Raw genomic sequence first — 26,545 nt, 5'->3', positions numbered from 1 at the left:
TTATGTGCCAGATGGTATGCTAAGCTCTTTATATGTATTTAACTCACTTCAATCCTCACAATGTCTGCATGGGTTATAGGATGTCTACCTTATACAGAAACTGAGGCAGAGAGAGATTAGGTAGGTTTCCAGCTCACGAGCATTAGAGCTGGTACCTGAACCCTGACAGTCTGGCTTAAGTCTGTTCCGGCTGCCCCTGAGTGACTCTTATCACAAGGCTAAGGTGAGGAGTCAATGAAATGACCCATGTAAAACTCCCAGGTAGAACCTAGCACCAAGTGCTCAAGAAATTTCACCATAAGAATTTGAACAACAAAATATATATATACATATATTTGAACATGTAATAATCTTGACCCTATGTAGGATTCTTCTGTTTACCAGGAAACAGGCAAGAAATTATTTTAGTCATCTTTAAACCAGTGAGTATGAGAAGCCCACCCTGTGAGTTCTGGTACAGACTGGTGTACCAGAGTCTCCCAGATTCTCCTTGCAGCAGGTAAGGTGTCTGGCAGTGTGATTTCTCCAGTGGTGATGTAGCTCGCGCATCCAAGTGTAAGCCTGTTCCTCATTAACCCTTGGCCATATCAGTTTGCGAAGGTTCTTCCAGAAGGAACCTGAAGAGACTTGCTGAATAGGATGCAAAAGGTCGAGTCACTCATCCCTGTGGATGCCAAATCCCCTGAGGCATGACCCTCCTAATCCACAGCCATAATCGCTCACACTCACACACACACGCAATGCACTAGTGTGCACCAAAGGCTGCTAGCATTAAGCAAACATGGCAGTATATTTGAAACAAATTACTTATGCACAGTCATAATTTTGGCATATAAAACAGAGAAACACATCGTTATAAATCCAGCTATATTATTATTCTGAACTACTTAGCTAGAATTTTTTGTTGTGTTTGTCTGAGGTCAAGTTTGAGCTTATCAGGGTAAAATAAAATTTCAAAGTTAACTCAGACTTAAAGCAAAAGTTATCAAGGACTTGAATTCCTTTCTTAGTACTGGTTCGGAGTACCTTTCAGTAAGATTTTAACCTTGAACTAGGATGTTTTAGAGGGCAAGGGATACCATTGTACTGGGAAATATTTCTGACAGCTGTCATTACCTAGACTCCAAAACAGGCATTTACTCCAGAGCTGTCGAAACTACTGGTTAACTTTGGTTCACTTCTCTAGGGTGTGTGTGTGTGTGTGTCTGTGTGTGTGTGTGTGTTTGAGATTAATATGCAATCTGAAATTCTTGGGAGAGTTTTATTTGCTAACCAATGGACATGTTACAGTTTGAAGATATATTCAGTGGGGAGCAGTGTCTTCCAGCACTAGCTGGAATTTAATTCAATGGAAGGTTTTAACATGTATTTCTCCAAGAGGTAATTCTATCTCCTCCTTGCAATTAGATTTCTATTTTGATATCCCTTATTCACACCACAAAATTTTTGTCTTTCCTAACAGTTACTTCTTAGGCATGAGCTGATATATACAATGCATGGATGTGATAGAATACATACTGTGCTGGTTAACAGCAAAGACTTTGGAGTCAAAGAAATACAGGTTCAAATCATGACTGCCACTGGCTACCTGTGTCAAACAAGGTAAGCTGCCTTGGTTCCCTTTCAACATCTCTAAGATGGTTCTAGAAATAGCACCCATTTCAGATGAATGGTTTCAGGATTAACGTACATTTAACACCACAAACTGAGTTGGGGCTGCGGAATTGAAGACACCAGCCCTGCAAAACGTTTCCAAGATTCAGCCTCACCCTGAGCCATTGGTTCTCCCTGCCTTGTGCCAAGTTGCCACCACCCACGAGAGTAAACAGCAGGGAGAGCACTCCCAACAGCCCGCAGGCCCCTGGCAGTAGGACATTCCTGTTACCTCAGGGCTTGAAAGTGTTAAAGGAGCTCTGCTCAAATGGACGCAGAGTACTTGGAATTTACCTGGGCGCCCAAACGATAACCTGAAGATGGAAGTTCAGGTTCTTTCCTCTATCTCAGCTGGCAACCTTATTCTCTTTGAGGGCATGGCCCTTGGGACACATAGAAACCCTTCCATGACTCTCTTTTTTAGGTGAAACCCTGAGAGGATAAAGAGGCAGTGGAATACTGACCTTCTGGGCCCTACCTTCTGTCCCCTCCCGGCTCCTGTGAGAGGAGTTCATTCCTGCGGGGTCCTACAGTGTGTTGGTGCTGATACAGGTTTCGTTATGGCAAAGCATATCATTCAATGAGTGACCGTGTTTGATAAACAGATGCAAAGCCAAGAGGCTCACTTTTCCCAGGCATTTCTATCAACACATCCCTGAAAATGAGGCATTTTGCTGTGGGTTCCCAGGGATAAAGGCATCCACCCGAAAGGCGTGGAGGGCGTTGTGTGCGGCTGTTTGGCAGCACACCAACACCTGTTAATAATCTGTTATCTTGTTCCCTTTAAATATGCGTTACACACTTACACTTTTTCTTAACAGGTTGATGGGGTGATGCTGAAAATAACAAAACCCGTAAATTCGGCACATAGGTGCCTACTGGATTGACGTTTTCCCAAATTCTGAACAAGCAGGTGGAGGGACTTCCAGTTTCACCCCTTATTTTAGCTCCTTTGACCTAAACCTTTAGGGATCAGGCAAGGAACAGAAAGGACGATCAGCAGACAGATATCAGAAAGGAGATGGAAGAAGAGAAGCAGCAATGGCTCCTATAATAGTAGCTTAAATTTACAGTGTTTTGTAATTTGTAAAATTATTTCACATATACACCTAATTTCATAATATCCCAGAATTTGAGCTGCAAATGGACCTTAGGTATCATTTAATACAGGGTTTCTCAATCTTGTTCCCTCTGACACTGTGGGTGTGATATTCTGTGTTGTGGGGGGCTGTCCTGTGCTCTGTAGCATGCCTGACCTCCACCCTAGATGCTGGAAGCGCCCCACCCCGACTTCGACAACAGAAATTTCTCACTGTTGAGCATCCTGATCAGGTCTTGGAGCTATAAGCAGATTATATACGTGCACATGGCAGGTACTAAGTTAACTGGTCAGAGAAGCTGGTGTTTTACGTTTCTCCAGCCCCAGCAAGGGCTCAATGCCTTGATCTGGCTCTTGTTGTCAAGGCCATCAAGACTGAGAAATGTGCCATGCTTTGCAAAGGTCCAAGGTAATGTCTCTATGATGCCACACTACTCATTTAATTTGGTCCAAAACCTACCAATTTAAAATTTCAAACCAAACAACTGCTGCCATGAAGCCCTATCAGACTGATTCTGGTGTCAAATTGATTTGTCATCTCAGATAAACTGACAGGCCTGGATCACAGAAACACCACTTTTGAAATCAGGCTAAGGATCTGCCACGCTGTAGAAGTGCCTCGTTTGAATTCACACTCCTTTGCTTTTTGGACACGCGAAAACTGCTGACAATCTGGTTTTAAAGTCTTGGACTTTGCTCACGTGTCACTGCTGGTGTCTTCAATGATGTGAAAAGCCTCATTTAAGATTCGGAGGATGTTTTGTTTTTTGTTTTAAAGATACACTACGAGTAATCACTAAATGCGTGTTCCTGGAACACGGTCAATTGACTGGTACTAAAACCAACCTCCCCACCCTTTAGGCAAAAGGGTCTGATAAGGTAGACAAACAGTATTTGTGTATACATTAACTCATTCACTCATTCATTCAAACACTGACTGAACATTTGCAGTAAGCCAGGCCGGACTAGGGGCTTGGGGATACACAGGTGACTACTGCCTAGTCCTTGGGGTGGATGAAGAGGAGGGAGAGAGAGAGTGAGCAGAGGGACCACCAGATGGGCAGCCACATAAGGTTATTCAGCCCTAAGAGGTCACATAGGTTCTTTGGACAAACACTTTATCGAATGCCAAAACTCAACAGTGGCTTAGTAAAGTGTACAAGCAACAATGGACCATGGGTCACAACAGACCCCGAGGAGTGGCCCAGCTATAATAGGTGGACAAGGGCTGAACATCAGCCGATGCCTAGTTTTATTGCCTAGAGATGCGAAATCTGCAAGAGTGGAGCTCTCCTTAAGCTCCCACACTTCAGAACTCATTAGGTTATATGTCACATTACTGCAAATATAATACACAAGCAACAAGGCTGTAATAGAATGAATTAATTAAATCATGAAAGTGAAAATCTGTTTTACTGAGCATCTTCATAAGCCGGACGCTCTGCTGACTGCCATCTTTTGGCACAGTGAGGCGATTTGAGAGGACACTATCTATGGCAAGCCTCGTATTTCCGGAAAAGTGACTGTAGGCTGTGTTTCACTCATATGCTAAGAAGAGCGTGGCTCTAAGGGTAGAGATGAATAAAATGCAATTCCCTCTGGTGGGAAAGAGACGGACTAGAAACAATCTCTCAAAGAGTTTCCTTAATATACAGTTCCTTAATGATAGCTACCATTTCTGAGCACTTATTATAAGTATAAAAACACTCTAAGGAAGTTACTTGATTTTTATGACATCCCTATGAGTTTAAAATGTGGACTCTGGAATGGGGGATCAGCAAACTACAGCCAGTGGGCCAAATTCAACCCTCTGGCTGTTCTTATGAAGTTTTATCAGAACACAACCACGCCCCTTTGTTTGCGTATTGTCTATGGTTGCTTCCATGCTACAACGGCAGAGTGAAGTTGCTGCAGCAGAGAGAGTGTGGCCTGCAAAACCTAAAATACTTACTGTCTGGAATGAATGAATGAATGAACAAATGGAAGATCCAATGAATGAGGACCGTCTTTTATAAGAAACATGTAGGACAAAATTACAAAAATAATTTTATCATCATATATAACTAGCAGTAAATTGCTTTGAAAAACGTTTTTCTCATATCTATTTACACTTAACTTGTGTGGTTTACCTGCATTCAGAACTGGGTACAAAGAGTCATACCCAGTATTCTCCAGCAGTGTATCTTACAACCAAAAAGGGCCCATTAAAGAATGGATAGGCCAGCGCTGGTATGGGAGCTGGCATTGCTAACCCATAGCTCAGGCACCAGCAGCATCAAGGGGGAAAGCCACAGCAACCACTGGTGGCCTCTATGGAATGCAAAGGCTAACCTCCTTGGAGCCTCCTTGGTGAAAAAGCAGGCACTGGTCAGCCAGCTGTAGAACTCCATGACTTTTTGTGCCTGAGTTGATATGCTGAGCTTTTGCTACATTGCCTCAAAAAGTTGGTAGAGATTTTATGCCACAAGGAACTGGGCACAAAGATGGTGCATGACCAAAGGCAGTTTCCAAAGGCCATTCTCTGGGCAGGCATTTTGAGAAGCTGGGCGTCGCAGTGCTTGGGCCGCTTGCACACACTGGGAAGGGCGCTCTCCTCCCCGGCATCTCTCTTCTCCAGGGCAGTCAGCTCTCTGCTAGCAGTGGGGGGTCTGGAGGAGTTGGAAAGTAGGTCACAAATAATCTGACAGTAACGATATGATACAGAAGGTCACAAATGTCTCTTTATGAAATCCAAGGTTCTCGATCTAATGATGTCACTCACGTATCTATTGTTCCACTTTCCACAGGCAAGTGCCACCCTGGGGAGCAACCCCTTGTTGCAGAGGGAAGAAGAGCAGGAAGCAGCACCTTCCAGTGGGAAAAAGGCGTCACCACTTGTCATCCTTCATACTCATGTCTCCTTCGCCTGTTCTTTTTCTTAACTATTCTTTCTCTTTCTCATCTCAAATTCTCATTTAACCTCCCTGGGTATTTTAACATAATTTGGATAACAAAGTACCCCAGAGTAATACATAAAATAGAGCGTTGCTACTGTCTGGCTGGCTGTTTGCTTTAATCATTGTTTAAATAACACACACACCCCATTTGAACAAAATGTAATAATACATGGTTTAAAACTAAGGATGGGAAAAGAGTTTGTCTATTATAAATTATTTATGCACTAAATTTATAATCTTTTGAGTGGAAAAGACAAAAGTTATCCTATTCCGAGGAAAGATATTTATGTAAAAAAGGAGGGAGGGAGGGGAGGGAAAATAAGTTTTCCTAGTCTCTGTAATTGAATTAGACAGTTAAACTGAGTTGAAATTTTACATAGACGTTAACAGAAAGCAGACCTAGATTAATAAAAGGAGCTCACGAACGTAGACTTGAATTTTAAGAATGGAAAGGAACAGAGCCTTTGGAATGAAACTTCCAAGTGTCAGAAAGTGTATGGTTTTTCAGGTATATTGCACTCCTGGGACTCGTGCCAGCACGCAATTGCTTTTCACGTCTTAGGTTCTCTACTTTCACTTCGTGCACCTGAGTTCATGTTTCAGCTGGAAAACTAACATACCAGTGAAAATGTCTCTGATTTGAGCTAGTCATTTATTCCCAGTCTCACAGAGAAATATTGGATATTCCTTGAGTTCATAAAGTGTGAAATGACTTTAATGCTCCAAGGGAAATATACTATACAATACCAGTCTTGCAAAATGTTTTTAGAAAGCAGTTTATCTTATCCCACCTGCATCAGAAAATTTAATTGGCTTAGTTATTTCCTCTTTCTCCAAACCCTGTATATCACAAAGAGAAAATGAGACCTACAGAAGCAGAGTTTTTCTCTCATAACCCTGTCCTCCTAAAAACCAAGAGGAGGCAGATTGGGTCACAACTTCTCATAGTCCTGAAGCCAGAGTCTTAGTAGATTTAACAGTGATTTGTTTGGGATTTGGACACCCAACTGCTAAGACCGTGTTCTAATGTGGAGAATCTAATTCAGGTGGGGAATCCTGCAGCTCTGAGTTATATTCTCAAGGGCTGTAATCTGGAAACCCGTCAGAGAGCAGCCAGTCATGCGCAGACATTCGGTCCCGATGATACTGGGAGAGGCAGCTGACACAGCCTGGGAGCTCCTTCTGCTTCTCAAGATTCTGCAAGTGAAGGCGTGGCATACCTACCCATGTTACACTGTCCACATTAAAACAAAGCTAGGGTAACTGCTTTAGAAGAACAGTTTGAAAACATAACTGAAGCTCATCTAGTTTTGTTTCTCGAAAGCAGTATGGAGAGAATCTATTTTTGTACAAAAATAAATAAATATTGACTGTAGCCCATAATTCACAGCCACATTCAGTGTGGAGTGTCCTCTCTCTTTTCCTCTGTTGCTAAGTAGATGTATGTTTTTATCTCTCTCTCTCTCTCTCTCACACACACACACACACACATACACACACCTTTCTTTTTAGCCTTGAATGCTATCTACCTCTGTTGTGCTTTTGCTGGGGATTTCATCAAGCACGTTTACAACAAAACGCCTCCTGACCCCAGCCACTGCCTCACTGCTGCATCCTAGTTACAGGAGCTGGGCCAGGTGAGCTCCTAGCTCCCCAGTGGCTTTGGCTCTCTCACCTGTCTGTTGGGAAACCACCGGAGCCTACAATGGGTAGAAAAATAAGGGAGGATGTGTGCCCTTTGCTTAATTGGCTGATGCACAGCTTCACTGAAACTTAGTGGGATTGAAAAGTACCTCTTTGAAAAGAATCCTGGCCCTAACATCATCATATACAATAACTGATTCAAAATGGATCACAGTCCTAAATGTAAGTGCTAGAACTGTAAAATTCTCGGAAGGAAGTATAGAGAGAAAGCTTCCTGATACTGGATTTGGCGATGATTTCTTGGACGTGACAACAAAAGCATGGGCAGCAAAGAAAAAATAGATAAACCAGACAGCAAAATGGAAAATGTTTGTGCATCAAAGGGCAGGGTCATGGAGTGAAAAGGCCACCCACAGAAGGGGAGAAACTCATCCCCTACAATATTAAGGAATTAATATCCAGAATATATAAGAAACTCCTATAATGCAACAATACCAAAACAAATCAACCAATTTAAAAATAGGCAAAAGGCTCAACAGGCATTTCCCTGAAGATGATACCCAAATAGCCAACCAGCATAGGAAAAGATGCTTAACATTACTACTCATTTGGGAAATACAAATCAAAACCACAATTCTATACTACTTCATACCCATTAGGATGGCTACTATTAAAAATAAGAAGAAATAAAGAAAATTACAAGTGCTGGCAAGGATGTGGAGAAATTGGAACCCTTGTGCATTGCTTGTGGGAATGCAAACTGGTGCAGCTGCTGCGGAAAGCAGCACAGCGGTTTCTGAAAAACTTAACCATAGAATTAACATGTGACCCACCAATTCCACTACAGGGCATATATTCCAAAGAACTGAAAGCAGGAATTCGAACAGTTATTTATGCACCCATGACCATGGCATTGTTATCCACACAGCCAGGGTGAAAATAACCTGAATGTCTGCTCATCAACACATGCATGTATAAACAGAACGTGGTGTGTACATACACACAATAAAACAGTATTCCACCTTAAAAGGGAAGAAAATTCTGATACACGCTACCACGTGGATGGACCATGAAGACATTAGGCTGAGTGAAATCAGCCAGGCCCAAGAGGATCAATGTTGTATAATTCCACTTATATGGGTAACTGGAATAGTCAAACTCATAGAGGCAGGAAGTAGGAAGGTGGTTGCCAGGAGCTGGGGGGAGGGAGGAATGGGGAGTCACTGTTTAATGGGTCCAGGGTCTCCGTTTGAGAAGATAAAAAGGTTCTGGAGATGGATGATGGTATTTACACAACAGTGTGACTGTAAACACAACAGTGTGACTGTATTTAATGCCTCTGAACTAGACACCTAAAGATGGTTAAAATGGTAAATATTATGTTATACATATTTTACCATAATAAATAAAAAGTCATGGAAATCCAGGAGTTGTTATAGGAAATAAACCGAATAAAAAGGAATGCAGATTTTTATGAGAAAATGATCACAAAAATGATGTTCTAGGTTATACAGCTTTTTCTTCATGTTTGCAAGTCAAATTGCCAAGAGAAACAAATGACCAATATATTAGCAAATGAAACTTTTTACATGTGTGAAATGTCAAAAAAGTGTCTGTGTTGTTCCAAGATTAAGATTAGAGCCATTCTGGGGGACTATTACAATTCCTTTATGCTTTTAGATTTTTGGAACCTGTCCCAACTTAAATGTAAATATATATTTTTTAAAGTACAAAGCAAACCGATATTACAAAGTAGCAAAACATCGGAGTAGAGAGGAATCCAAAAAACATTTATGAAGTATCTACTGTATGTTAACGTGCATGGGACAATCCACCTCAGAGAGAGGGCTCAGCGGGCAGGTGGCAGACTTTCACGGAGTGTGGCCCGAGCTCCCTGAGATTGCGCAGTATGGCTCAGTAGTGTATAGTTCCACAGCTGTAACCGCTCGGCAGGTGTAGGGGGTAGTGGTGAAGGAGAGCTAAATACTCGTGAGCTTATTAACCCCTCACACTGTTCGGTGTGTTCCAAAGCTTGAAAATCTGAGTAACAGAAAAAAGGCCATGAACAGTGCAAGTGCAAACTTTCCGTGTGTTGGGGGGGGGGGTGTGCACCAGGCACCAGGGTGAGGATGACGATTAGACAGAGCTAATCTGTAGAATCTACCACCTTTAAAATTCTGCTCATGATTCTCTAAACCTTTCTGGGAAGCCACTGACCACTCCTTTGCTTTTGGGTCCTTGGCCTTCGGTGGTTTATCAGTTATTTATGACTTACAGATGTTAGAACTATAGAATAACTTAAGAGACCTTCTTGAAGGATTTTCCTATTACTTTAATTTTACATTTAAAAAATGATTAACTTGAAAATTTTTTCTAGGTCTCCAATGCAAGGAAATGTTTCTCTCCTAAAGAAACCAACGTGCTTCCATTTCTGGATAACGGAAGTGCTACAGCCTGTCGTGTTGCTCACGGCTGAATGTAGATATCTACATAATGACCTTCACTGTCATTTTTACTACCATGTGGACTCACATCTTTTTTTCTTTTAATTGAATTTAATTTTTGATTTTAAAGTGAAGGGAAGGGAGGGAGAAAGAGAGGGAGAGAAACATTGATCAACTGCCTTCTGTACAAGCCCCGACTGGGGACTGAACCCGCAACCCAGGCGTGTGCCCTGACTGGGAAGTGAACCGACAAACCTTTAGCTTTGAGGGAAATACCCAGCCAACTGAGCCACACTGGCTGGGACAGTCCTCACATCTTTTTACTAAAAACAACTTGAGATACTTTTTAGATATAGAGAAACTGAGCCTCTCACTTTAAAGAAGAAATAGGCCTTGAGAAGATTAAGTGACCTATCCAAGGTTAAGTATTTTTAAGTTCATTGTTTGGACCCCCAGCTGAATTAAGCTTCTCATAGACAATGAAAAGAATGTTCTTTTGTTCTCCCGAAGCACACAGTACAGAAATGAACAAAAGTGCTGATAATAAATACCTAGCGAATGAATGAAAGCCTTACATGTGCTTTATCCCATAAACAGATCCGAGAGACTGATGTTGATGCAATGTCGATCAAATGACTCTGTCTTCTGCTTTAGACACCTGATACGGCTTCAGGCTGGGGGCGGGGGGGTCAGGGGGAGGAAATAGGCTTTTATTTCCTGAGCTTCTGTAGAAATCTTTATGATTCTAAACCTTTCTTAAAGTGATAGAATTAATCATGACATGTGTGCAATGAAATAAACATTATCATATGTAATGGAAGAATAAGTATAATTTGGTACATTTCTGGAAGACAGTTTGACAATATCAAGAGCTTTATACTGTCCATTAAAAATAGTTCATTTTTACTAGCACAATGATTCCATTTAGGGGAATTTACCCCAAGAAAATAATAAGACCCTGGCTGGGTAGCTCAGTTGGTTAGAGCATCATCCCGATGCACCAAGGTTGTGGTTCAATCTCCCGTCAGAGCACATACAAGAAACAACCAATGAATGCATAAATAAGTGGAATAACAAATCAATGTTTCTCTCTGTCCCTTTCTCTTGCTCCTCTCTCAAAAGAAATAATAATAAACAACAAAGAAAACAATCAGAGACACAAGTAAAATTTATAGTCAAATATGTTCATTACAGTGGTATTAATATAATATAGTGAATATAATAGTATATATTTATATGTGATATAACAAAAATAATGTTCAATAGTATGGAAATGGCTAAGTATTATTATGGCAGAGATGTAGGCTAGAATGTTAATTTCATGTTCTCAACTACGTTAACCTTGTTAAATAACATTTTAGAATATATATGAAATATTTAAAAAACAAAAAAGGAATAAATACACCATAATGTTAATTGTGGTTTCTTTGCAATGTGGAATTATATGTAATTTTATATTTTTCTTTAATTTCCAGATTTCCTTTAGTAAAAATGCTTTTATAAAAAGAAAAAAAATATATATATATAATTTTAAAAAATTGGCTCTCCAAGTCCCTGAATTCAGTGGACTATGTCCAGATCCCAACCCAGAGGATATGTAAAGAAGGGACTGGGGCAGTGGGTGGGAGGTGCGTTGCTGGACACATCAGTGTCACCAGGACCCCTCTGTGACAGGCAAGGGTCAACCGCCTCCACCTGTCAGATCTATGGGAGGGCTGTGGCTGCGACAGCGGAGGACTGGCCATGCTAGGTTCCAGGAGCAGATGGTACAAATTACCTCTCTCTTTTGGTCTTCCCGTCCTTGCCATAGCATACTTAAAATTACTGCCCACAGAGTAACAATACCTTCTATCTGTAAAGAATTACAGAGCCATCAAAGTGTATTTCTGTATGTTGTAATTCATTGGATTGCCATGAGTTAGAGAGTCTGACATGACAATTACTTTTACCTCCTATGATAGGTGAGGGAACAAATGGGAAAAGACATGAGCATTATTCGAGAACATACGTGTGTCTTCTGTAGCTGGTACAGAAGACCCTTCCCTGTGTCCAACCCTTTCAAAAGACAATGCTGACTGAAATACCCTTGACCTCTTTTGGGGGTATGTAAAAGACAAATTATAAGCAATACATATTATTCCTCATCTCTGAAGTCCTAAGATGCTCACAAATGCATAGCATACAAAAGCAGTAGTTTTTCCTCTTGAGCCATAAACATGTTGACTAAACAAAGAAATAAGAATTTATATTGTGGGTTCAAAATGACTTATTTTATATAACCGCTCCTGTTGCCACATAGCAACACACCAGGTGGACTTTGTCTAAATAGCAGGTATCTTGGTTGTTAGGAATGAAAATTACAATTGTCCTTCAGAAGAAAGGGACACCAGCTGGTGTACTCACCCAAAACCACCAATTCGATTTCTCTGGTCCTTTATAGGATGTGGAACAAGAATATGCAGGGCAATTCAGGCAGCCTGCTTGGGATTTCTCAGTTCAACTTCTGGAGTACCCCTTGAGGCAAATCCTATGGGGGAAAAAAAGCTAAACATGTTTTCTATTTCAATATAATTTTCATACATACATTACAAATTTGGGGCCATTTTCTTTTAAAAAAATGGACTACCATTACTCTACCACATTCTCTACAAACTAAGAAATGCAACCATTTTTCTTCTTCCTGTCCTGGAACAGGGAACAGTAATAAGAAAATGTTAAAGGGACTTATCTAAGAAATAGAAGATGATCAAAAACGATGAACTGTAAAAGACAAGAAACTCATAACTATCAACAACTGAACCTAAAAAATAAAAACTAAGCAAACTAGAACAGGAACAGAACCAGAGAAATGGAGATCACATGGCGGGTTTTCAGTGGGGAGGGGGAGGAGGAGAATGGGAAGGGGGGAGGTACAGGGACTAAGAAGCATAATTGTTAGGCGAAAAATAGATGGGAGGTGGGACAGAAAAGCCAAAGAACTTATATGTACGACCCATGGACATGAAATAAGGTGGGGGGAGTGTGCTGGGTGGAGGGAGGGTAAAGGAGAGAAAAAAACTGGGACAACTGTAATAGCATAATCAATTCAATATACTTAAAAAGAAAAGACCATTTTCTTCCATTTCTTGTATTTTTCCTTCTGCCTTCTTTAGAGCACCCATGACTTCAAAATAAATAATACAATGTTTAGGAAGGAATACAGATGTAGCTCATGTTTTATGTTATAGAGCCTTAAAAGACAAGGTGGTTCCCTCTACAAGGATAGCAGAATCTAGCTGGTGGGCTGCACCTCCCCATTTGGGGGCTTACGCTCCACGTCGCTGACAGATCATCACACTCTTTTCTGCTGAGCCCAGGGAGGGTCTCAGACACCACTGAAGCCAGAACCACCATCTACTACCAACTGATTCGAGTTGCTATGAAAGTGACTTGATACTCTGCCCTACAGTGTGTGGTTAAGACTCTGCTGAGAATGTTCTTTGCATGGAGAGTCCTACAAAAAATAGGATTTGGGGTCCCAGGATATAGGACCTTTAAAGTTGTGATACAGAATATATTCAAATTTAGGAGACTTAAGTTTAAAAAAAGGGTATGCAGAATGAGACATTAAAATATACCCTAAGCACAAAACTTTTTTTCACATCTGATACATAATCTGCCCAACTGTGAGAATATTCTCAACTACCGAGCACTCGTTGAGCCGCTCGGGATGGCACAGTGGCTGCGGCGCCAGCCTGGGGGCTACAAGGCTACTTTGCAAAATTTTCTCCCATGATTTTATTGAGGAACAGATAATTAACAAATATAATTGTGTATATTTAAAATGTAGAGCATGACGGTTTGATGGACGAGCTCTGCAGTGCATTTTTCTGTGTTCTTAGGCAAATCATTTCACCTCTTTGAGCCCAAATCCGTTCCACTGAAGAAAATAAGGAGTTGGATAAGCAGTAGTTTTCAAACTGGTTTTCAACTTTTGTTTTGCTTCCATTTTTTAGGTGTAGCACCCTTTCTTCCACCAAAAATATACACAGATGCAGAAAGAAAACCAATAAAACAGGAGCTGGCTGAAGCGGAGGGTGGGGGATGCTACGGGGAGGAAGCTTCGGCTCACCACAGACTCTGCTCCATCATCCACTGGGGCCGTGTGGGGGCCCCTTAGGACCTCAGGACCACAGAGCGCAGTTTGGAACCTGTCAATTAAATGGCCTCTAAAGTCAGTTACAGCTCCCACATTATTCTGCTGTGACTGCCTCCATATTGCAATGACTGGTACAACATTCAATGACCTGATAGGAATACACTCAATAAAACCAAAGCAGGAGCTGATTTTAATCCTTATTAATGATTTACTGGGGGTGGGGGGTGGGGAAGCACCACACCCTCACATAAAGCACAGAGTTGACAGCTGTTAAACTCTTTACTGCTTAAAGTAGCTAATCCGCACCCAAGTCTGTGAGGCCCTTTTCCTAAGTGCTGCATCCTGGAAAATACCTAGTGACCAACACCATGGGGTTCGATAAGTAAAAATAAACGTACAAATTACAAGCTGTGTCCTCAAATTAATCCTACCACCCTGTGGAGGCAGCAGAATGAAATTTAGACTCCTGCATTTCCTAGCTCAGTGAATCCAGACAAATGTATTCAACTTTTCTGAGGTTCAGTTTCCACATCCGTAAGCTGGAGGTAAATCCTCGCAGAGTTACATGGAGGACAGAGCAAATGTTTATGCAGCGCCATTCCTGGCATGCACTACTTGTACAGAATCGTGTTCTCTCTCTTTGCATAATGGCAAGATTTCCCCCTTCAAAAACTAGTATCATGGTAATGGACGTGAAAAGCAAATTATTAACATATATACATCAAATGACAGGTTTTATATGGTTCTGTATTCTATCTTTACGAAGGAAAGAAGGGTTAGTGGTGTGTGTCTCATGGCTACATAAGACAGAGGAAATTCCCCTACACTGAAACACTTAGGTTCACTTGTTTGTTTCCAGAATGACTCCAAATACTTTTCATAGAAATTTTGATGTTGTCTGGTCATTAACATCTTTGAGCAAAACCTATATGCCACTTTTGTCCGATGGCTCCACACTCCCCCTGACACATTATGAGGCACCCCACAGCACCCGCTTTGAGAAGTCTAGCTCTAGTCCAAGTCTTTGATTTTACTGTGGAGGAAACTGTTTTACCAAAGGGCACATAACTTGGTATACTAACAGGAAGTGGCTTCCAGGCATCAAGTGGGTGAATCAATTCACTCCAATTCGCTCACTCGCTCGTTCTGTAAAACAGGTATGCGAATTGCTTACTATATCATGGAGTCTTTATGAAGGCCAAATGGGGGCATTTTTCTAGATTCCCGTAGAAGGAAAAGCTTTTCTGAGCAGAACACGTGGTTTGTTTTTATTTGGGGGGGGGGGCATGTGAATCTTAGAGTTGATGACGAGTCCCTCTTTAGCAAAGGTTTGTTGGGCTTAAGACACCTGCGGCATCATCTTAAATAACCCTGATATTTTACCTCTCTTCTTGTCATGCTGTATGTAGTTTTGAAAGTTGTTTCAAAGCCGTTTTTGGAATGAGGCCAAGTATAAATAAATACATGAAATTAATAAATGTATCTTTTTCCAAAACGATGCTCCAGTTTAGTATCAATCCTCTATCACATTCTGCTTGCTCCTCAACTTTCAGTCATAAACCTCGGCCAGAACTGACTGTCCCATCCCCACCTCTACCACCAAGGAATGAGAATTCAGTTTCTTAAAAGCAAATCCCTTCTTAACAGAAACCAATTGCTCACACCCAGGGATGCTGATACATGGGCCTAAAGCTTCCAGGAGGCCACAGGGCAAGAGTCAGCTAATACAGTTCCAGTTCTCATTGCCACGTGCCCCTTCGGACCATGGGCAAGCCACTGAACTGAAGCTGATAGTAACACCTCATGTAAGAATTGTTACAAGGATAAAATAACATACCACATTCAAAAGCATCCTGTAAACTGCCAACCACCATTTCCTGCCTAGATGCTGGCAGGAGCCTCCCAACTGACTTTGGCCCATCCGCTCTGGCCCACTGCACTAAATCCAGCTCTCACGCCAGGCAAAGTGGCCTTCTGAAAACACACAATTTGATCATATCCCCTTCCTGCCTAGGCCTCTGAACAACCCTCCCACTGCCTTAGGGTAAAGTCAGAATTCTTGGTGAGTCCTATGAGGAAGACTTTCGCTCCTTTTGTCAGCCCACCTTTTGTCACTTTCCCCCTTACACGTGCTTGTGCCTCGCCAGCTCCTGCCCGGCCAGCTTATATTCTTCCTTGCACCTCACTCCTCGGAAGTCATCCCTGAAGCCCCTGGATGCGTTCCCATAACATCATATAATCCCTCATAGCACTCCTCATAACACTAGGGTGAAAGAAATTGCCGTGTGGGAGGACAGAGATGGCAGGCTGTTGGCAATTTTGTACTGTTTAACCTTACAATAGCTGGCACGACAGTTGTCATGGCCAGTCAGTCGTGAACTGTAGCAGGGTGAAATCTAGGTCTCACTCACCCTGTGACCCCAGAGTCCCACACCCCATCCTAGCACCCAGGAGACACTTATTTCTTTTAATTAATGTGAGATGTTACTACCTTTTTAATGCTAAGCATTTAATTTTCATATTGTTATCAGTAGTAAAAATTACATTTTTCTTTAAATTCTACTTCGATGTGCCATAGGAATAAAATGAATAGATAAAATGAAAAAAAATTACTTTTTAAGATTTTCATTTCTGGTATTTCTGGGAGGCATGAATCCTAGTAAGTATAATACATGTCATCACAAATAAAATTAGCCTACTGGTGTGGTATCACTTGAATTTTTTTAACTCAAATGTTTCTCACTGAGGGGCAGAATGAAAACAATTCTGAAAGGAAACCAGATGGTTTGAACTTATCTCTTCTTACAGCTTTCGAATGCAACAGCAAATCAGCTAGCAGAGAAAAGATAGCATCTGAAGGAGTGCTAGACTTGAGACAGGAATCTTCAGATACACTTCCCCATGACATTCAGAAGGAATGCAGCCTACAACTTATCCAATGATGCCGTATCTGATGTCCCTCGTGAAATGAGCAGAGCAAAGACCAAGTCTAAACCAAGCTGGGATGATATATGGGGTAGACTAGGCTACACAGTTTAATAATATTAATAGCATTAATAACAGCTGACATTCAGTGAGTGCTTACCGTGCTCCAGGCATTATACTAAGTACTTCTTGCACACTGTCTTATTTACTCACTAGCACAACTCCATGGCACAAATTCTATAGTTATTTTCATTCTGGAGATGAGCAAACTAGGGAGCAGGGAGACTTTCCATTGGCTAGGGTCCCTTAGCTGTAAGCGAAGAAGCTGGGATTCAAACCCAAGAGGTCCGCTACCAGAATCTGTGCTCCTAACTCTCCTGCTGTATGGAAGAATCCAGCTGCTTCCGCACCTGAGCCTGGAAGAGTACAGGTGGTGCTGTAACAAAAATGGTGAATTACACGCACTCACATTGCAGCTTCAGAGTCATTTACGGCTCACGAGTGTGGACGGCAAACCCATGGACTGCCAAAGCCCACCATCTAAGAGTTTTTTCAAGAGTCCCAGTATTCACTGGAAGCAGTAAACGATATTCTCAAACTGGGTTAGAAATGGAGGAGTTCGACTGTTTGGCTGAAGAGTAGAGAATGTTGGAGACTCATAAATATCACAGATTCAGAACTCCCTCATTATCCAATTTGTTCTCCAGATTCTTGAAATGCTGTTACATTTTGGAAGGCTTTTGAGACATCTCCCGAAGTCCACAAAAGGAGTAAACAGAGCCTGCAATTTCACTTTCTACTGCTCAGTCAATCTCTAATCAGACCTTTCTTTCTTGCTACATTAAAAATAAAATGATCTACCCCTCTTAGTAGGATTCACACCATACAAATAGTATTTTAAAAATAAATACAAATTACTAATTCTTCACATGATTCATAGTTGGTGGTTATTGAGATAGCACTCCCCACCTCCCCCCTCCTCCGTCTTTGTGCATTAACATTTGACCCTTTTTATAATATGCACCTTGTACCAGTGAAACCTAAGGCACCAGCTAGTTACTCATTAAACTTGGGTGCCAAGGGCTGACTTGTACAAATTACGTTGTTAACTGCCTGGCCCGGCCTGTGTGCAGAAGTGGAAAAAAAGCAATCATCATAGCTGTGAAATTCTGTCATATCGGCAGAATTGAACTACAAATTGCAGCAATTCATGCCTGACCTCTGATCTGTGAAGTTAGTCTAAAACCTTTGACCCTCAGCTTGGAGTTGAGAAACGGCCTTTACTTGTACAGGAGAAGACGCTCGCAAGCAAGTATTCCCTGCTGTGCAAGTTAACTCTGTCACTGTCGGTCAGCCCACGGTCAGCCCATGCTGCCTCCCCCAGGGAGTCAACCAGAGTGAGGGACGAGGAGGCAGAGCTTGAGAGCGCCTTACCAAAAAATGGCATTTTGAACAAATCTAATGAAAGTACAAAGTTTCAGGGTGCAACCTTTAAGATGAGTATTAAAAATAATAAGAAAAAGGGGAATCTGAAATACCTTAAATCACTGAGCATTTATACCTAGTGGTATGCCTGCTAAAAAATTCTCTTTACAAATTAGACAAAAATGGAGTTTTAACGAAGCACTTTAAAAAATTTTACCAACTGGTACCATCTCTTGTATGTTGTAGTATCTAATTCCTGTTACAAAATACAACCCACAGTAAGCCATCTCTGGGGAAAAGCAATGATGGGAAACCAGTGACACTTTTCTGTGAACCGAAAGTTACCTTCTAACACTAAACAATAGTGTAGACCATAATAACATACATTTCTTATGTGCACATTTTTGTTGCAACATTGGTTTATCATCTTATTCATAATGAGGAAGGTTTTTCTTTTGAGGATGACCTTCCAGTGCTATCCAAATTGCTCCATTTGCAGGTAGAGAGAAGCAAATGATTCTATTTCCCTTGTTTCTTTGAGTTAATATTAGAACAAATCTCAAATAGCACATAAAATATAACTAAACTACTTTTTATAACACAAGTGAAACTTATTTGTAGTCTTTAAAGCATATAATCTACACATACCTTATTCCATTTCATAAACTTTACTATTGGTTTGAAAAAGTGATTGACACAAGTCTTCCTATTCCAGAACTTTTCTCAGCGAAATGTCGTTATTGCTAACCTTTATGTAGTAATTATCATACTGCTAATTCCATTAACTTTTTTTATTTTTTCATTATCTCATGTCTTAAAGTCACAAATTACTTCTTTGCAGGCGTACTCTGAAATGACTGTGGAAAACAATGTGGACCCTACTGATAAATTCCTGCTTTTTATCCATAGTTAAATAGCATCAATTTATGAAATAATGCGTTTGTAAAGACTAGCTTTTATAAATGTACAGTAAAGAGCTGCTAGATGAACTGATTTTTAAAAAAATGTTCATAACTTAAGAATTTGGTTTTGTTCCTGGTAAGGTAAACTGTACAGTATTTGAAATTCTCACAAACTTCACTTTTTTTTTTGCCTTCAATTAAAAACAAACAAAACAGATCACTTGTTTATTCAACCTGATCTGAATTACTTTAACCAAACACAACCATCCCCTCCTCTCATACAGTTAAAACAAATAAGGTGTCCCCTACCTTTCCAGTCCTGAAAACTGGATGCGACAGGCTAATAGCAACAAAAGCTTTGCTTAAGCAACCTTCGCTCCTGATCCCAGGGACTGCGTAACTCTGTTACACACGGCACACATCTCCTCATTGGTCGGTGAGCTTTGGCCACTTAAATGCCTTGGGAGTCATTTGCTAAGGGCACCTGGAATGAGCTTTGAGTGGGTGGTGCAGAAAGAAGGGAGGTGTAAAACTGCCAGATACAAAGTACGCAACAGTAAGTACCCTGAAACTTCCTAAAAGGCCCACTGGAACAAAAGGCCCAAGAAGATGGAAGCTCTAGCAGTTTCAGAGCAGGAGATTTAACTGAAATATTTTATTCACACACCATTACTGACTAAAAGGAAATAAATGATTTTTAAAATCCACCTTCCTAGAATAAGATGGGTGTGCCCACTACCTGTACTGCTTGATGCAAACAAATAAACAAACAAACCCCAATAATTCCTACTTCAACCAGGCTGATGTGGAGATTAATGAATGAATACGTGCACAGCACTTAGAGAATTTCTTGGCATATAGAAAGTACTCCAAAAAATGTCACTATGGTTTCTTAGAAATGCTATAGCTTTAGCAAATATTGCTTTTTTTTCCCTTATTATTTCTGGGGTAAATGATCTGGATCGGATGCCCTTTATCTTTCCTCTTACTTAATCATTACCAACAATCGTATTTATGATAAGCCTGGAAGAAAAAAATACTGGCAAAAATAACACATGAATTAAGTTTTCATCTTGTTTTACTTATCGATTTGGAGCTGGATATGGATTTACTGGTAAGAAGTGGAGAAAATAGAAGGGGTGCAGAAAGAAAAAGAAAAGAGTGGTAGAACATGATTCATTGATAATAAAAACAGGCTGTACCTAACAACGGAGCAGAAGGACCTGAGGCACTTAAGCCGAGCAAATACACTCCTTTTTAAGCAGTTAGGAGATGGAACCTCATCTGGAGGTTGAATTTGTCAGTCCAGGTGGGGAGATCAGGGGACAGAGGAGCAGAAGGACTCAGGAGGGCTCCTGAAAGCAAGGTGACATCTGAAATTAGAAGCCTTCTGAACCAGGGGGAAAAACGAGCTCCATAGTTTTTAAAGAGAGAAACAAATCCGTAACTCTTCCTCAAACAAAAATTTCATAGCAGTGGTCTCCAGTTTTCCCTTCCAGGTTACTCTGTAATTGTTAACCGCATTAAGTTCCACAAACCATAGCAATTTGAAGTAGCCCGGTGGGAAGTAAAAAGGTCACAGTGAACAAGAAAGTTTTAAATCTACTTATCTATCTGCATTCTTTAAAAAGAGACAGTTTTATTATTCACAAATAATATAACCTAAAGCTATCAATGGTGACCAGAAGGTTAGTACAGGGTCAAAATCCAGAACAAGCCTAAAATTATAATTTTGTTAAATATTATATAAAAATAACTTGCTAGGTTCTGATTAAAGATATACAGTCTTTGCAAAAACAATGCACACTAGTTATGATGAATTCAAACACTAGAGAGGAAAGGAAAGGAAAGGAAAAGCCACCGTTCCTCTGTCTGTCATGGACACCGACCCCTGCCACACAGCCCTGGGTGGAGGCGGTGGGTGCAACTGTGTGTCCAGGGCGTCACAGTGGACGTGCCCGGCTACTTTTGCTGTGCTGACTTGTGAGAGATCTGACCTACAGCAAGCTTAAGTCCTCCCTGGACGAGTGGTCCTTTGTCTTAACAAGTCACTTTTGTTTTTAGAGGGAGCGACAGCAAGCGAATCTGAGGCCTGAGACTGTAGGAAAAAGAACAAAAAATGCAGACGCAAAGTAGAAGCTTGAGACCAGATATGCCCTAAGGTAGATCTGAAAAAAGGAGTGACAATATTCAGGCACCTCTGGGAGAGGAGGAAGTGAAGCCCTGGTGAACACATAACTAATATGAAAGCAGGGTATTGTTATGTGGTCTATTTTATATAAATAATAACTACAAAGGTCACCTTGACATCCTACTAAGAGAGCATTATATATAGTTTTAAGTATTTTAACTTACCTAAAAGCTATGATATACAGATGTAAAAATTAAGTGAACATGTGTTTGCTTTGTATATATATAATAGTAGTATATAATTTTCCAGATTTTACACTATTTAGAATTTCAAAGCCTTTGCTGAAATTGCTTAGTGTAGTAATACATGACTAAAGAATACAAGGAAGATACTGTACGCACACACACACTGAAGTACTAGCCTCCTTCTGAAAAGGTGTCAAGGACAAGCACTAAAGCCATATAACTTTATTGGTGCTGTCAGAACTAATAGTTGACATGAGGTTCATGAACCAGCACTGGAAAAGCAAGCTCAAAGAGATGAGGGTATGCTATCCATGAGAGTTCTGAAGAACGTGTATGGTACACAGAACCCACCAGGAGAATGGCAATATTGTAACAGGGACTTTGCCTCAGCCATAGGCATTGCTTTTAACTTTCGGATTTGATCCTTTACTTCATTCAATATTCTACGACACTTATTGACTTTCTAGACTATGCTATTTCCATTTTAGGCAAACTGTATACAACATTTACTAAGAAAAAATCCCTGCCCTCTGGATTTATTCTGGTTGAGACACAGAAAATAAACTCATGAAAGCACAACTAATGTGAGGCAGTGATTGGTGCTGCGTGCACTGCTTCCATCCCCTTACCTCCTCTTCCATCTGTACTGAGACCAAAGTCGTTCTCCACTTTCATAAGCCTGTGTGTTATGTCATAAGCCTGTATGATTAAAACCACCGCAGTATTCTCTTTTGGTTAATTTGTTAAATATCCCACAGTGGTATTGGCAGGAAGAATTAGATAGTGGGCATTGACTCGTCTGGGACGAGGAGTTTATCCTATCTGGACATTAGGAAAGGATCTGAGAGCTTTCATTTAAAATTTTAAAATTGCACCCTCTCAATGGGTACCACTGTTTCAAAGAGTAAACTGTAAGAGTAACATCTGTGTATTTCATTCACTCAGTCCATATTGTCAAGTACCTTTTACATTATCAGGCACTGCTCTAGGTACTGGGGCAACTGCAGTGAGAAAAATCCCTGCCCTTACGAACCCTATGGACTCATGGGGGAGAAGACACTGAATGAATAAACAGTAAAACATACAGTATGTCAGGCTGTGAAAGAGCTAAGGAGAAATAACAGCAAGGAAGGAGAGTAGAATGTGTGTGTGTTGGGGGGAGGTGTTTGCATGGAATCTGACAAGGAAAAGTATATTAGTTATTGTTTATTATAAAAATTAAGCTTGTGAATCCATTCGATTCCTAGTGGGCTGTGCTTTTAACCTAAGCATATAGTTAAACTAATTTAAGTCATATGTCAAGTACTTCCTGTTCACACAGTAGTGGCGATTTACTGTGCTCCAAGGCAAATCAGCGGACGTCTCACACACAGCCGTGGGAGCCGGTACCTGGCACCGTGGAAAGAAATCCAGGGTGAGAGAGCTGTTCTGAAGTGAAAGCAATGCTGCGTTACGCTCTCAGGTTAGCGGGAACTTCAGAGGGTTTAAGTTGGCCAGGCTGGGCAGCTCTGGGATCCCCAGGCACCCTCGCTGTAGCTCATCCTCACCCCCTTCACTCCCTATCAATCACAGGCTTTTGGCTGGCCCTCACTGCAGGTGAGACTGAGTCCCTACACCTTAAACTGTTCACCTTGACGGGGAACACTGACTCAGGGAGGAAGAAGAGAGAGCTGGGAGTGGATCAGGACTGCGACCTTTTTCCAGAGTCGAGGGCTCCGCATCTGATACCTGATGAGTTAATCCAAGAGCTTTGTAATGTTACATGTTATTGTGCCTACTGTAGAGCCTGTCTGTAACTTCTCAAAGTGAATGAGCGAATCATCCAACAAATTAGATGAAGTATAACTCCACCCCATCTCTGACCACCCCCTTCCCTCTCAAGTGCTGCCTGAGCAAGAAACACTTTCTTTTTTTACTTGAAAATTTAAATGTGTCAGAAAAGCACAGTCATTCCAGTGGTCTCTACTTTCCTGCGAGGTGGGCAGTCACGGAGAGCCCGCAGACTTCAAGCACCCGTGTCATTGCATACAGCACTGACGAGAGGGTGTGAGGCAGCCAATGAGGGGTCACGAGGCAGCATCCTCCCTTAAATTCATCGCCTCCATCTGTAATAAAAGGACTGTCACTAACTCCTCTCTATAGCCCTTGTCAGATACAAGGCACTGTTACTAAGTGCTTCACATGTATTAACACATGCAATCCTCATAAACACACTGAGGTACTATATTTTGCCATGTATAATGCACACCCATGTTTTTGTTCATGTTATACATGGGATTATTACATCCACTACTATACCCATGGTATGTAATCATTATACCCATGTATAATGACCATCCTTATTTTTCCCTCAAATATCTGGGGAAAAAAGTGCACATTGTACATGGTGAAATATAGGTACTAGTCTTGCCCCGTTCTACAGAAGAGAAAACTGAGGCACAACAAATAAAGTCACTTGCCCAGGACAAACAAGTTAGCAAACAGAGGTGTGAGGGTTTGAATCCAGGGACTCTGGCTTGTAGAGATCACTCTTCACCAGCTCTGTATAAATAGATTGTCTTTCTTCCTTCTTCCTCAATTCTTTCTTCCTTAACCTGCCTCTCTACCGGCCTCCCCACCCTACACCTGACTTCTCTGACCTTGCTAGTGACAAGCATCGCTGTACTTATAGGAAGAGCCTGGGAACTTTGGAGACGGTATCTTTGGTGCCAGGTAGGAAAACCTCTAATGCTTGGTGAGTGAAACCATAACTTTAAAAAGCCATAAAATCTAACTTAAATCTAAAGACAATTCTCTTTGCATTTGCTTCTTAAACTCTCCCTCTTTTCTAGGCAGCATTCATCATTGATTCTCAGAAACCTGCTGGATTTTATAATGGTTCCTTTTCCCCCTCTCACATAGCAAACCGTAGTATCTTATAAGTTAAGCAATTGCCAGTCTTTATATATCCTGTAATAGTTTAACAGGCTATTTTTAAAAGAGGAAGTTCTGAATAAATATTGGACATAGGTGGAGAGGAGACACCTATTACAAAGTCACAGACAACGTGGCCGAGTCCAAGCCCTGTGTCCCGCTCTGGCCGGAGAAAAGCCAGCAGCACTGTCATGATGTAAAGGCAGACACTCCCTCCTCAGAATGGCAGTCAGGTTAATGAGGGCTCGGCAAGTCTGTGGTTCAGCCAAGTACTATGTGAATTTTGCTCTTTAATAGTGTTTTACTAATGTCCTCAAAATGGCCCCAGAAACCCCTTAGCATTCTAGATTCACTGAGTACAGTGTGTTTCCATTCCAAAGGTGTTTACTGAGTACTTTCAGTAATACTGCAGTAACCCCAAGGCGCATCGATGTGGGGGGTGGGGAGTGAGGGATGCAGTCAAAGCTCTGGACCCTGGTGCGGCCTCTATTAACCAGGAGCTAATAATCCTTACGGAGAGACAGCTGCATGTCCAACAATTAGAACAGATAAGGCACAAGGCAAACGAAGCCCCGTGCGCTGTGCAGTCATGCAGAGCCGTGCAGTCGAGCACACAGGATTATCAGGCTGACCAGAGCCCACAGGGAAGCTTACAGAGAAAAGAAGTCGGCACCCCACATTCTGATTTACAGTCATATTAGGCCACAACCCCGGGCAATCACAACCCCACAGCTTTAACATATGCGTTTTTTTGTTGTTGTTGTTCTGTTCACTTTGTGATTTTTAAAAAAACAAAACTTTTCCTGAAGAATTTTAATTTTTTTATTTCAAGAATTAGGTATTATCAGTATGAGTATTAACCTTGACCATAATATATTTTATAAGTATGATACCTTAATCAACTGGGAAATTGAATCTTGTCAGAGGCCTGAATAGCTAGCAAGGTACTAAATAAGTTATGTTGTCTTTAAAAGACTGTGAACACTTTTTTCTTAAGATCTTTGGATTCAGTTCTTGTTTAAGCTTATCTGTTGAACATATTCTCTTGCCACTTTCTAAAATGAGCTCTTACTTTTTGAGAACATAAAAGTATATATTCTAAAGACATTTAAAAGAAATATAGAAATAGTAGAAACCATGCAAAAAAAAATGGAATGGATTAAAACCCTGGCTGCTGTGGATCTGGAAGCACAGGTTAAGGCATTAACTAGAAACCCGAGGACATATTTCAAATATCAGTTGCAAGGCTGGTCGGTTTAAATAGGTGCTAACATTAGCAAGGGGTGTGTGTTCGACGAAAGGAACAACATGAAATGGTGCTGAGGCAAATCTTCGGACACAATGAACCTAATTTGCTATGAGCAAAAGGTAACTTTGCAGGATACGCGATTTTGAATCGGTTTTATGAGTTACTCAATCATTGAACAAATGGTTACTGATCATCTGCTGTGTGTGGCTTTGTTCTAGACAGAGCAGTGACCACGGGGGACAAAGTCCTTCCCATCATGTCGGGAAACATAATAAACGAGCAAATATGTATGTTTGGGAGGGGAGAGTGATAAACGCTATGAGGAAGCATAAAGCAGGGCTAGGAGGAAAAGAATGGGGGCTGTTTAGGTTAGGGTGGTCAGGGAAGTCCTTTCTCTCTCAAGCAGAGACAGGATGTTGGGAGACCTGGAGAAAAAGCATTCCAGTGAAGGAAGGAGAGACTACGGCAGGGGATCGGGCTTGGGGATCCGAAGGGTAGCAGGAAAGGGGCAGGGCAGGGGCCCGGTGAGGGCCTTCCACATAGGACTCTGGGTTCTGCTGGGCTTATTGCAGGATTCTGAGCAGAGAAGTGATGTGATGTGATTTTCTTTTTCTTGAGATCACTCCGGTGTGGAGAAGAAATCAGAGGCATGCAAAAGAGCAAGCAGGAGGGTAGTCTGGGAGGTTGCTCTGGTCGCCGGGGATGGGGTGATGCTGGAGTGGTGCTGGTGGGCTGGCAAGGAGAGGAGAAGTTGACTTGGAGTTGTGTTTTGAAGGCAGAGTTGCCAGAGCTGCTTAATGGATGGCATGCAGGATGCCAGGGCCCAGGGCAACTAATATTT

The 26,545-nt window shown here is 41.4% G+C and overlaps 1 protein-coding gene across 10 annotated transcripts in view; it reads right to left on the bottom strand.

Annotated features, from left to right (window-relative positions):
• RBM47 (RNA binding motif protein 47) overlaps window positions 1-26,545 on the bottom strand; it is a 144,526-nt gene that overhangs the window by 18,341 nt on the left and 99,640 nt on the right. For 6 of the 10 annotated variants that reach the window (XM_053922679.2, XM_071221303.1, XM_053922678.2 and 3 more), the window contains 2 exons: window positions 12,180-12,303; window positions 10,352-10,450 (listed from right to left, as the gene is read on the bottom strand). In XM_053922679.2, coding sequence (XP_053778654.1) covers window positions 10,352-10,353 — 2 coding nt within the window. In that variant the 5' untranslated portion in view covers window positions 10,354-10,450; window positions 12,180-12,303. Of the gene's footprint in view, window positions 1-10,351; window positions 10,451-12,179; window positions 12,304-19,475; window positions 19,801-26,545 lie in introns of those variants that run through there. The other 4 variants (XM_024573938.4, XM_024573940.4, XM_024573941.3 and 1 more) reach the window with 2 other exon arrangements.

This window comes from Desmodus rotundus, chromosome 4 (genome assembly GCF_022682495.2).
Source record: "Desmodus rotundus isolate HL8 chromosome 4, HLdesRot8A.1, whole genome shotgun sequence".
NCBI classification, from domain to species: domain Eukaryota; kingdom Metazoa; phylum Chordata; class Mammalia; order Chiroptera; family Phyllostomidae; genus Desmodus; species Desmodus rotundus.
The sequence above is the reverse complement of the archived record's forward strand: the minus strand, read 5'-3'. Positions and strand labels throughout refer to the sequence as shown.